This window comes from Dipodomys spectabilis, unplaced genomic scaffold, assembly GCF_019054845.1.
Source record: "Dipodomys spectabilis isolate Male_0828 unplaced genomic scaffold, ASM1905484v1 ptg000076l, whole genome shotgun sequence".
Lineage (NCBI taxonomy): Eukaryota > Metazoa > Chordata > Mammalia > Rodentia > Heteromyidae > Dipodomys > Dipodomys spectabilis.
In genome coordinates this window covers 4,130,506-4,143,897 of record NW_024870753.1, presented here as the reverse complement: position 1 = coordinate 4,143,897, position 13,392 = coordinate 4,130,506, and the positions used below count along the sequence as shown (strand labels likewise).

The following is a 13,392-nucleotide window of genomic DNA, read 5'->3' as shown; positions in this document are numbered from 1 at the left end:
TCCCATGTGTGCCACCCGGAGATGAACTCCACGGGCATGGTGTGGCCTGAGCTTACTTGGTTCTTCAAGGCTGGAATAACCTGTTCACATTACTAAGCAGAAGCCTGGCTTTCTTTTCCAGGATGATGGAAGCACTTTGGTCCTAGAATAGAAACACTCTTGAACCTTCTTACTAGGAACAGCTGTGACAGTTTAGGGAACAAGAAAAACAGACCTTCTAAACCAAAGCACTGCCCATGGCCCCAGGACCAGGCGTGTTTATATCTGAACGCTCTACACCCCCAGTTCACTTTGTAGTTGAGAAGCTATCATGTCTGCTTCTGCCTTCCTCGTCTGTCTGACTCAGAGAACCAGAACTCTGGCGAGGATGAACCCCGAAAATCTGAAATTGAAAGAGATGTTATGAAAAGATCTGCTTCTTAAGAGGAGCAAGACCTTCAGCAGAGGATGAAAGCCTGACCTTTTACATAGAAGCTGTGTTGAGAGGCTGATGGACTTTGCCAGAGACAATGTCCTTTTGATGGTCCCTATTTCTCTCAGTCTCCAGTTCTCATCCTCTTGCAGCCCAGGGCTTTCCTGTGGCATCTCATGCTGTTGCTGCCTATAAAGCATGAGGCAGCAGTCCATAGGTACACACCATTCTTACCCAGTAGTAGACGACCAGTATCACCACAACCACCTTCCATTGGTGCCCCCCTCCCACTCCTCATGAAGAAGCAGGAGGAGTCAGACCAGGCCGGGCACTTAGGAGCCAGCACAGCTCGATTGCTACCTCCCACGGTCAACTCGGGAGGTGGGAATGGGGTGGGCAGAGGGAGTCATCGACAGTGTTCCCTGTAAATTAAACAGCAGTTACCTTCTGTGTCCATCTGCAGTAATTGAAGGCAGGAAAAATGTCTCGGTGATTAACTGGTGGTACTAAACTTTCCGATCAAAGTGAGTATCGGGCGATAGCTAGAGAGATTACACTTATAAATAAGTATCGGTGAGGAACGTGTGTCCTTGAGGGAGGGGAAGATAATTAGAATGTAGATAACTATAATTTAATCTGGGCTAAGTGCAGGGGGAAATAGCACCACTGGGGAAAAAATACAGCTTTGAGTTCATAGGGAGCAAAAGTCAAATGAATGGTTTGGGCCCAAGAAAATCTCTTAGGACACATGCCCTGTGAGTCTTTTGTTTGTTTGCTTGCTTTGAGAGGGTTGGGGTTTTTGTTTGTTTTCCTTTACCCCAAAGTTCACACACCTAGGACACTCTCCCTCTCTCTGGTTTCCTCTGAGGCTTTTAGAGTATTCCTATAACTACTAACTACACACAGAGGAAGCCATCTTAACAGTGGACAAAGAGAGTGGCCACCCCTAAGTGGCCGAGCGCTGTGCCCTGGACAGCTCCAAACTTCTGCCCTCGGGCTGCGAATGTGGCTTAGTGGTGGAGTGCTTGCCTCACATGCATAAAGCCCTGGCTTCATTTCCGCAGTACCACATAAACAGAGTCAGAAATGGCACTGTGGCTCAAGTAATAGAGTGCTAGCCTTGAGCAAAAGAAGCTCAAGGACAGCGCCCAGAACCTGAGTTCAAGCCCCAGGGCTGGCCAGAGAGAAAGAGAGAAAGAGAGGCTTCTGTCATTCGATCTGTATCATGTTGCTTTGCCCTTCCAAATTCTAAGACATGGGGTTCCCTTGAAAGACAAAATCAGTAGGTCTGCAGTCTACAGCACTTGGGAATTAGTTAATTCTCATAGCCAAGAGGAAACCCCTGTTTTGAAGGCACCCTCAGGAACACAATGCCTGTTGCTTTTTCCCCCTGCCCCCATGAGCGCTTTTGCATCCACTCTCCTCCAGCAGCACCCCAAGGAGAGTGCTCCTTGTCAGCCAGCTCTGTTGTCTCTAAAAGAAAAAAATTTTTTAAAGTATCCATGGCAAGTTCTGCCTTGTTGAAATGACTTGCAAGCCAGCAGCACTTGGGTCGAGGAGGGAGATCCCTGCCCTCCAGGTTCACGTTTCAAGTGCAGCTTATTAGACATGTTGCTGGAGGGGCTCGCACATCTAATTGGCTGCCCTGCTCTGCCTCCAGCCTCCAATTAAACCTCCATCATCCTGTTGTCCTGGGCGGACTGCTGCCGCTGCCGCCGCTGCCTCTGATTTTGCATTTCTGTTAGGGTTTAGGGTTTGGGTTGTTTGTTTTTCTTTCTTTCTTTCTTTCTTCCCTTTCAAAAGTAACTTCATGAAACACTTTTAAATACTTTGTATTTTTTTTTTATTTGGATTTTTTTTAATTGAAGCACTTTTCATGCAACCCTCAGTCACGAGTTATTTCCCCCACATCCTCCAGTACTTAATCTCCGAGCAGAATTGGAAATATCGATAGAAAGTGTAAATCATGCTCTCCTGCTGAAAGCGTTGTATCAGGTTTCGGCTCAAAAGAGCACCATTACCTTTAGCTGTCACGGATCTGTACGCTTGATCGATAAACTTCAAATATTATTAGAGGTGGAGGCTTCAGAGATTTGCTCTGTTCTTTGGAGAGAGACAGAGATAAATCTTTCTTAGAAATTGACTTGAATTTGCACTCTCAGTCTTCCTGGTGAAATGCATTTCTCTTAGGCGTCCAGCAACTGCGAAGGGGACAGATTTATAGGCCATGTGCTTCTTGTACTGAAAGATTTAAATGGTAAATCCTTCACATATGACTTCACAAATCATGTAAAGTTAAAAGATTTTTACCGTTTCTGTTGCCGCTGTGCTTAAATTGTAAGGTACAGCTAGTAAATCATTTTAATGGAGGTGTCGTACTTGACTCAATAAAAAAAAAAAAAAGAGAGAAGACAATGGTTTAGCTTCCACTCCAAAATGTTAATGTATTAATCAACGGGAGAATAATTGTTTTTTACTACATTATAAATCTCGGGTGCCATTAGGATCTCAGCAAAGGGTGATGTAGCCACATTCCTAAATTAAAATTGTTTACACTGCCATACATCCATCGCCTGCATTGCTATCGCTCATTTGGAGTTCATTTTGAAGTTGTCTCCCCAGCCAAACACGTCGTTCCTCAGTTGGAAAAAGACATCCGGAGGGGGGTGATGCTTATAAAGGAAAATTAATTGCACCGAGGAGTGTTAAATAAATAAAAAGAAAAGCCATTTGTGGCAATAGACAATTATTCCTTGCTGTCTTTTTTTTTTTTGAAATAGGTTTTAGGTTTTAAATTGAGGCTTATGCCCTCATACATCCTAAATGTAGCTAGTACACCACTTGTCCCTAGTCTTATAATCCTCATTTCATCTCTAAGGCAGCCGTGGCTTTTAAGCACCTCGCTTTTTGAAACCATGCATATTCCTATCCGTGAACAAGTGGTTTTCGTTTTGTAGAAAGATAACTCTGTCCTCCCCTCTGCCATTCCTGTGATAGCAGAAAGGTGCCATTTGGAGCACCCTAAAATAGTTAGGTTGGCTTCTTTAATGAGGATCCACACCTGGTCCCAGAGAGAGTGACCACTTAGCCTAGGTCAGGACCTGGTAGACCACATTTCTCTCCTCTCCTCTCCCTCCCTTTTTTCTCCCTCCCTCCATAAGCTTCTTCCACGTGCATTAGCTCCTATCCTGCTTTGAATGAAATTGCCTTGTGGGGAGAACAGATGAATTCAGCACTGGACATCTGTTCCCCTCAGTGTCACTTGGGCCATCTCAATTGTTCTCTCTGACTCCTCCATTAAAAACCAAAACAAACAAAACAAAAAACCCAAAACAACAAAAAACCAACAACAACAAAAAGATGCCCTTCTGACCCAGGAGGCAGTGTCTCCTGGGTCTCTGGTGTCTTGTCATAAGCTCTACATCCCTGTTCCTCTTCTGATCTCAACAGATTCTCGAGCAGGTGAAGAGGGTGCGATCAGGGCCGTGGATCATGCCGTGATTGGGGGCGTTGTGGCCGTGGTGGTGTTTGCCATGCTGTGCTTGCTCATCATCCTGGGCCGCTATTTTGCCAGACATAAAGGTAAGCAAGGTGCTTGGGCAGGCTGGAGCCATGAGGTCCACACAGACCTTGTGTGTGGGACTTTGTGAGTCTGTCCTTGCTAGGTGGTGGGGTGTATGTGGCCGGACCAACCTCTCTCGTTCCTGAAAGAGGGAGAGGAAAAGGGAAAAATTCTTTTAAAAAAAAAATTTTTTTTTTTTTTTAAATCTTTGCAGCTGCTGATTAGCACTCTTGGAGTTGATGAGAAACACTCCTTGATTTGGATTTTCTCTAAAGCTTTGTAGACTTGTTATTCTCCAGTCCATAATTGGGGACAGTAAAAGTGATAAAGTGAGGGCTGGTGTGCAAGGTGTGTGCGAGCCCCAGATGTGAATAGAGACACGCCTAGGCCGCCGTGTCTAGGATGAAGACAGGTGGACCAGCTGGCCCTGTTTTCTGGCCCCAAACCCTGGGTAAGCTACTCACAGAGGACAGAATACTTCCATGGTGTGCTGTGCCCAGGTTAAAGAAAATCTTTTTTCCTTAAAAGCCACATAAATATGTATTTTTTTTAAATTATCAGTGCAATTGATTTAAATTGCCATTAATGATCACACTTATCAGCTGTGCAGTCTGGATGGGCAATCATGTTTTCCAACGCTCCTCCTCTGCCTCATGCTGCTCTGAGCCTCTCCTCCTCTCCTGGCAATTTCTTCTCCCTTTCCTTTGTCAGCCCTTGTCTTTTCTCAGTTGTTTTTCTCAAGCACTGTGCAGTGAGCTGGGTGGGGTTTGGTTTTCTGGGTGCTTGCAGACTGCTCGGTTGTAACTCGCGTTTGGAGCAGGTTCCTTGAGTACAGAAGTAGAGCTCTGAGGTACTTCAGGCTCCCGGGTGTCCATCTCAAGCATAAAACGGTTTGGGACTCTTAAGGAGATCTGGCCAAGCACCCCCACCCCACAGGGTTTAGCTTGGCAGTGGGGCAGGCCAGGCCACGGAGGCAGCGGGGATAGTGCGAGCAGCAGCCGCAGAGGGCCAAGGGAAGTGGGCAGGTGTGTGCCTGCGGAAGAAGAGAGCAGGCACTTGACCACCTGCCTTCTCGGCTTTGTCATCTGAGAGCCTAAAATCACAACAGAATGTCTCCGACAGATGAAAGTCATTTCAGGGATAACACTATATAATGGGAAAGGGGCTATCTAATTATGCCAGGCCAGTGTCTGAAGTTCTCCCTACGTATGATGCTGAGGTGCAATCCTTGTCTCTCTCCATGTGCACCCTTGGGACTTGGCGACAAAGAGTGTCACCAACTCTGTAACGTTCTGTCTACTTGTGGCTGTGCCAATTAGCAAATCCATGAATCTGGGTCCGGGTTAGATGAGAGACAGGCACCTGTTCATGAAGACAAGACACCCATCACCCACCCCATCCCAGCCTTCCTTCCAGCCATTAGAATGATCTGGGACCCCACTCTGAAATGGAAAGCATAGGAAATCCAAAGTTCTCGTGCAAGTCAAGCACATCCTCACCTGTGGGTAGCCAATAATGATTCATGACACCAGGAGATGATGGTCTGAATACATGATTGAAGGTGACAGTAGAGGCATCATCAGGGCCCTAATTCATTTATTGGCTAATTGCTCTTCCTTGCTTTGGTCTTTAACCACGTGCGTGCACATCTCTGGTCATTGGTCCTTGGTGTTTACTGTTGATGCGTTAGTCAGCGGCTCTCCAGCTTTCTGCATTTTTAGCTCCCACTCACGTCTTCTTCTGCTGACATCCTCTGGTCATAATCACTGCTCTAATGTCTCATTTGCTGAATTATATCGCAGCGGTTCAGTTGGAGTGGTGCCTTTGGAACCCCCGGATCCCCATTTGTCTCACCCACCTCGCTCTCTCCTTCCAATTGTTTTTTCCCCTCTGCTGCCTGCACACCACTTCGCCTGATGATGGCCATAAAGCAAGTTGCCATCTCTGTACCACGTTACACAGCGGCCATCAGACAGTCACGGTGCTTTACCCCTTCATCTTTCAGGTACATACTTCACTCATGAAGCCAAGGGAGCCGATGATGCAGCAGACGCAGACACAGCTATAATCAATGCAGAAGGAGGACAGAACAACTCGGAAGAAAAGAAAGAGTACTTCATCTAGATCAGCCTTTTTGTTTCAATGAGGTGTCCAACTGGCCCTATTTAGATGATAAAGAGACAGTGATATTGGAACTTGCGAGAAACTCGTGTGTTTTTTTATGAATGGGTGGCAAGGTGCGAGACTGGGAAGGCTTGGGATTTGCTATGTTAAAAAAAAAAAAAAAGACAAAAAAATGTTCTTTGAAAAGTACACTCTGCTGTTTGACACCTCTTTTTTATTTGTTCAGTTTTTGATTTCTTCTTACCAAGTCAAATTGGGTACTTGGGTTTCATTTCAGTAGATTGCAGAAAATTCTGTGCCTTGTTTTTTTTGTTTGTTTGTTGTTCCTTTTTTTTTCCTTTTTCTTTTTACACATTTTTTAGATTTTGGGGTTGGTGTTTTTTGTTTCAGTTTGGTTCTTGTTTTTTTCCCCAAAATCTCCCATTTTGGAATTTACCTGCTGGAATTCCTTAAGACTCTTTCCTTCCTGTTTCTGTTTCTGAGGGTTTTTTTTTTGTTTTTTTTTTTTCCTTTCTTTGGTTTATTTTGAGGTAACTGCTCAAATTCAGTTTTATAAAAGGAGAACCAGCACAGTTTTAGATTTCATAGTTCAGAATTTAGTGTATCCATAATGCATTCTTCTCTGTTGTCGTGAAGATTTGGGTGAACCAACAATGATAACTCTTTGCTGCTGCCCGTGTTTTCAATACTTAGAGCAGTGAAGACTAGAAAAATTAGACTGTGATTCAGAAACCGTTCTGTTTGCTGTGGAACTACATTACTGTACAGGGTTGTCTGCAAGTGAGATGTGTCACAATGAGATTGAATCTGTCTTTAATTCTGTATCTGTAGACGGCTCAGTATAGATACCCCACACTGTCCAGAAAGATTTGGGGCGGGAAAGATGCCTCCTTTCTCAGTGCCCTAAACAGACCCGACAGGTGAGGTCGGTCCCTTTTATAGAAGTGGACAAATTTGAGTTGCCACAGGAGGGAAAATAGGGAGGGGGGGGGGGGGGGAGAGACAGTTCTGCTCTGGTTATTTCTGTTCCAAAAGATTCCATCCACCTTTCCCAATTGGCCTTACTTCTCAACTAATTTGTAGGAAAAAGCAAGTCCGTGCGTTGTACGAATGACTGTGAATGGAACAGGTTTTTTGTTGTGTTGTGTTGTTTTTTTCTCCTTTATGCTTAGTTAGGAAGGCAGTAGGATGTGGCCTGGATGTACTGTATATTACAGATATTTGTCATGCTGGGATTTCCAACTCGAATCCGTGTGAAACTTTCATTCCTTCAGATTTGGCTTGACAAAAGGCAAAGAGGTACAAAAGAAGGGCCGGTATTGTTCTCACACTGGTCTGCTGTCGATCTCAGTTCTCGAAAGGTCAGAGCAGAGGTGGAAAAAACAGCATGTAGGGGTTTTCAGTTACTTAATCAAAACTCAAATGTGAGTGTTTTTATCTTTTTACCTTTCATACACTAGCCTTGGCCTCTTTCCTCAGCCTTAAGAACCATCTGCCAAAAAAAAAAAAATTCTGATGACGCATGATGACAGCCATAGTACATAGCTACTAAAACAAGTCACCTTGAACAGATCCTGGATGCGGGAGCCTTAGGAAAGGGTAGAGGAGTCAAGTTTCCATTTCCATTCTTTTTATGGCGAGGTGGGGATTTTCACTGAAATGTCTAGGAAATCTAGAAGTAGTCCCGGAGGACGAAAACTAAACTCTGACCATATGTTTTGGTTAGGCTCCAGAATCTAGATAACAAGTCCGTATGGAAAGATGGCATCAAAAAAAAAAAAAAAAGATAGATCTATATATAGATATAAATATATATTATATAACATTTTCAGTGAGTACTTTTGGATTTTGCAAGGTGCATTTTTACTATTGTTACATTATGTGGAAAACTTTATGCTGATTTATTTAAGGGGGAAAAATGTCGACTCTTTGTTATTTGAAAGCGTGTTTATTTTTCTTGTCTTTATTTTAACCTTTGATAGAATCATTGCAATCTGGGGGCCTTTTGGGAACGGTCTGGTATGTAAAAGAAAATCCATTATCGAGCAGCATTTTGTTTACCCCTCTCCTATCCCTAGGCATTAACCAAGACGAAAAAGCCACAACCAACATCCCTTTTTCAATAAATTTTATAATGTGCAGCTCTATTCCGAGCCCATAGCACCTATTCCCACCATAGTGTAATCATATCAAAGGGTGAGAACCATTTAGCATGTTGTTGAAAGGTTTTTTCAGTTGTTGTTTTTAGAAAAACAAAAACAAAAAAAAAAAAAACAAAAAAAAAATAGTAAAAAAAACAAAAAAAAAACCATAAAAACAGATAAAAACCAAAAAAAGAAAAAAAACTACCATTGCTCACAGAATTGACATCTCATTTTTGGGAGCTCTCATCTTTCTGTTTTTGAAAAGTGTACAGTAGTGCAGTGTTCCTGATGTAACTTTATGGCTTACAATGTTGACATGTCTCAGGTTCATGTGTTTTCGATTGGTGTTTTCCGTCTCAGGTAGATTGCAAAGTGTAGGCCCCACACATTGGAAAAATAAATAATAATGATAAAACAAAGCAAAAACAGGAAATTAACGGATTTTAGTTGTATATTGGCTTATGTATTTTTTCTTAAGTATACAGTGCACTGTTTGAAATGTATTGTTGAGTATTACTTTGTACAGGTTGATCACTTCTTTTAGAGTGAAGAAAGAACAAACTTGTCTTTCTTTTTCGTGTTTTTAAAGGAATATGAAATAATGAAGGATGTACAACTGATGCCAAATAAGCTTGCTCTTTAGTCCCCCCGACGTCTTACTTTCCCTCTAGGCCAGTTCTGTTTTTAAGGTGTACATGGGCAATGTTATAGTGTAAGAAACTCCATATCCATATGTTCCCATTCGCATTTTGTATTGGTTCATGTATACCATTTTTACAAAAAGAAAAAGAAAAAAAAAAGAAGTACTATAAAATATCTGTCTTCTTAATAAAAAAAAATTAATGTTACGAAGTGATCCTTTACTCTCTTGATGGAGTTTTTAATGGACACCTCAGCCTCTGACCCCAGCTTCTTCCTCGGGACCTTGCTTGGGGGCCCAGAACACCGGGCAGTAGCTGACGGGAAGGGACTGCCTGGGTTTCTTGGCATTGCGTTCTCTCTCCTTCTCAATTCACCCTACCTGTCCTCGTCCTCTTCTGCCCTCTCAGTGGACAGGTGAGCCAGGTGCTTGGCTGGAAGGAGGCGCCTCCCATGGACTCGAGTCATTTGTGCAGGTGCAAGAGACCCAGCTGCCAGGGGTGACCCGGGTCGGTCTCCTGCCCCCCCCCCCCCCGTCACCTTCCACCCCCACCCCCAACAACTTCCCTGTGTTTGCCTGCTCCACCTGTCTCTGGGATTTTGTGTCTTTAACGATTCATTCTGCCTTCTTCATTTCGAGTTCTCTCTCCCTTCACAAAAAGAGGACAGGAGCTGCCGAGGACTGGCTTGGCTGTCTCTCCGAGATTGTTCTCACTTCCTGTTTAGGTTGTGGAGACTTCCGGGCTGCTGTGGACAGCAGGATTCAATCTGTTGTTGTCATCCTTGCCTTGCAGGTGAAGTGAGCAGTGACTCTACTCCACGGTGGCTGATCTGACAAATGAAAATATTTAGCCATCCCCAACACGCCCTTTCCTACCATTCACCCAGCAGTGATTGAGGTCCCCTTTCTCTCTCGGTCAGGGGATGGGGAAGGCTCAGCAGTGAGAGACAAGGTAAGCTTCAGAGGAGCCAAAAGGCTGGGTGCCGCACTTTAGCCTCTAAACATCCTGGCCTGGTCTTGCCTGTCTCTGTTTAAACAAAAAACAAAAATCTGTTAATTGAATTATTGAATTAGACAGAATTGGTGAATACCTGGTGTATATCTAGCATTCTGAAGGACACAGGTTTCCAGAAACACAAAGACATGAAGTAACCCAACCCTTGCCTATGGTAGTGTGGTAGGAATTTCTTGGAGAAAGGAGAGGAGTTGGCTGGCAAGTCAGTACCATGGATCCCAGGGATCCCAGCTGCATCTTCAAGGGTGGCCTAGGGGAGCAAAGGTGCCAAAGGCCTGCCAGCCCCGCTGATGTGTGCGGAGAGGAAAACGGGGAAGGAGGCTGGGAGGCATCCTGGGAGAAGCTTTGGGGTTTCAGTGGCCTCTCCAAGGGCAGAGAGCAATGGGGAGCATAAGTCCACAATATCTCTATTAAGAAGGACCCACAACCTACCTGGGTTGAAATCCCTGCCCCACCATTGATTAGCTGTGAAGTCTCAGCCTATTTACCCACCCTACCTGGCCTTGGTTGTAAGGTAGAGATCGCCCTAACCTCAAAGGTTGTGAGAAGAGAGGAATGATGGTCGTGTGCTGAGCCTGCGGGAGGCCCTGGGTTCAGTCCTCAGGAATGATAATAGTAATAATCAGTGTTTAGGAAATCAGATCGCTGAGACAGCAAGCAAGCAAGCACTGATTGCGGGTTCATCATAACGTAGGTGACTAAAGAGACGCTTACCCCTGGCTTCTTGAAAGAAAAGGAGGTATCAGCATCATGCCCATGTAAGCCTAGTCACAGAACATCACCATTCACTAACGCAGTTATTCCAAGATATGTGGTTTGTGTACTGTCCCCACTGGAGCCCTCTTGTCTGTAGCAGGAGGCTCCAGCTTGAGCTGGAACCTACCAAAGAAGGGATCTTCAACCTTTGTTCTGCTGAGGCAGAAAGGAGGTGGCAGCTGAGTGTATACTGGCCCTCCTCTATGGGGCGTGCAAATGAGCAGACACATGATAAGTTGCCTGGTGTATTTCCTGTGGTATGGGAGTGAAAATGGCCCTCACTTCCTCCAGAGAGATGTTACAAATGTTTTGGCCTGGTTCCATACATCACCTGGAATCTGGAGGTGATACGCAGGTATTAATTGGTGCCATCTTTCACTGTCCTCTGTCTAGTTGAAATGTAACTCTTAAAACAACTGGGGACTTGCTCCATAGAGAAATGTTCCCTTGATTCTGTCATCAGAACCTTAAAGCACTCACCCAGTAGCCACGGGACAGACAGAAAGACCCTGCTTAAGAGAGGCATTTGCACTTCGTTACAAAATGCTGCCTCAGATTAATGCACCTTTCGGTTGGAATACCAGATGCACGCCTCCGCCATGAAGAACTGGCAGCCAGATTCTTTCCAAATGGCATTGGTATTCGTAGCCACACATGAAGCATTTTGGTATCCTGACCATCAGTACAGATGAAGGAAAAAGGGACTCTTGGCCAACACCCAAATGACCTTGTGGCCATAGTATGGTCTCTGGGGGCTCTCATGCCAGCAATAGGCCATTGGGAAGGGGGAGGGGCTGAGTCTCTCTGTACTTAATTTGGATGAGCTACTACTTCTGAATTTCAAACCTTGACCGTTTTTAAGCCCTTCCTCCATATAGATGGCTTTCGGCTTGGCTGTGAAATGAGCCTGCTTGCCCTAACTGGTGTCATCATCCTCAGGGACCCTCCGGAACACCAGGCTGCTCCCCCTTCTGGGAAAAGAAGGCCTTTTTCCATAACAGCCAGTAAGCAAAGCCATAGGGTAACATCGTCGTGACATAGGGGCCTTCAGAATGAGGTCTAGCATGTTCGAAATATCCAAACCATACTCCTTACCTTTTCCTGAGTACATCTCGGAGGGCTGGGAATGTGTCTCTGAGGAGGACTTGGGGGTCCAGTGCCCACCCCCAGCACAGCCCCACCACGGTAGGAAAAGGATAGAGGGCACAAGGAGGCACAGCCTGAAAACAGGAGCCATCTCGGTTTCCAAGTCTTCCAGTCCCCAATCTCCAGGCTCTTGGGTGCTCAGGCCACTGTCTGTTAGCATTCTTTTATGTTCTGATCTTGGATTCTCAAGCCAACACAAAAGGTATCCTTCCCCTGGCGGACAGTGCTGGCAACTGCAGCTCAGTCCTTGCTTATGTAGCTGTGGAAGGAATTCTCTCACACACTTGAATTCCCACTCTGGCCTCCCGTTTTACTCCCTTCTAATCCTCTGAAGTGTTGATCCGGGGAGTGACTGCCACTACTGAGGGGCAAATCAACGCGTTCCCTGGGCTGGGGACTTCTCCACCTGCCCTCCAAACGTGCACTGGCTTGCAGTCATACACTTCAGGCGTGCCCGTCTTCAATCTCCCTTAAGTGCTGTCTTCTCAGGTTAATTAATCACCAGGCTTAAACTTGCTGTTACCAGCAGGAAGTCCGTCCTGAAGTCAGCAATGTTACGATTGCATCTTCTAATACTGTTTATCCCGCATTAGTGTTTACTTAGGGGGAAAATTGATCCGTAATTGATATTTCAGTCTTCCAGAGCTGGTGTTGGAAGAGCCTAATACAAGCCTTTAATAGCAAGCAAATATTTAAATCCCTTAATGGTTGCTGAATATTGAAATGTGTGTGACTTTTATTACTCTTTTTGGTTTGTTTTCTCTGTAGTTGTGTATTTCATCGCTTAAACTTACAGTGTATGCTGGCAGACTCGAGCCTAGCTAATCCTCAAAGCTGTGTGCCCCGTCACCGCAGTTCTGATTAAAAAGTATTGCTAGGGAAGGAAACCTTCCGCACTAATCAGTCTCTGTTAGCAGTGACGAAATTACTATCCATCTCTCTCTCTTTCTCTTTCTCTCCCTCTCTCTAGGCCTGTTTTCTCTAACCTCCTCTCCCAGAATAAAGTGATGGGGCAGCTAGTGTTGCGATTAGGAGCATGAATCTTTTACCGTTTGGACAAGGAAGGGAAAATGCCATTACTGTCAACTGAAATGTCTTCCTTGGGGGTTTTTTGGTTTTTATTTTTGTTGTTGTTTTTTGTTTTTTGTTTTTTTTTTGTTTTTTTTTTTGCTCCTACTTCGCTGCCAAAGTCCATTGCTACTGCTGAAAATGTGTAACATTCACAGCTGTTCTTGATGGCTTGATTCTTAACACAGCCAGAAATGTAGCCCAGGAGATACTTAAGACAGTTTATGGAGAAAAAAAAAAAAATAATAGATTTCCTTACAGAGACACCAATGCATCGAGAAGGGCCTGGAGTCACATTATAGAGCCAGCCAAGATCACCAATTTTCTCCCTCTCTGGCTTCCGTCACAGAGCCTCTTTGCTAAAACACGCAGGCCCTCTTGAATTCTCTGTGTTTTCCTGGTTGGTTTCTGTCAGCACCCATGAGTTTCTGGCCCTGGCGCCCTTTGTCTCACTACTCACCCGCAGCAGCTGGGAGACCCGACAAGCTACGACGCCTCCAAGACACGGAAAGCAAAAGACGCCAC

General features: G+C 44.8%; 1 protein-coding gene across 2 annotated transcripts in view; it reads left to right on the top strand.

The window, feature by feature from the left end:
• Cadm1 (cell adhesion molecule 1) overlaps positions 1-9,090 on the top strand; it is a 319,570-nt gene extending 310,480 nt beyond the window's left edge. For both annotated transcript variants that reach the window (XM_042682877.1, XM_042682875.1), the window contains 2 exons: positions 3,863-3,994; positions 5,980-9,090. In XM_042682877.1, the coding sequence (XP_042538811.1) occupies positions 3,863-3,994; positions 5,980-6,098 (251 nt within the window). In that variant the 3' untranslated portion in view covers positions 6,099-9,090. The remainder of the gene's footprint in view (positions 1-3,862; positions 3,995-5,979) is intronic.
• Positions 9,091-13,392: the final 4,302 nt, after the last annotated feature.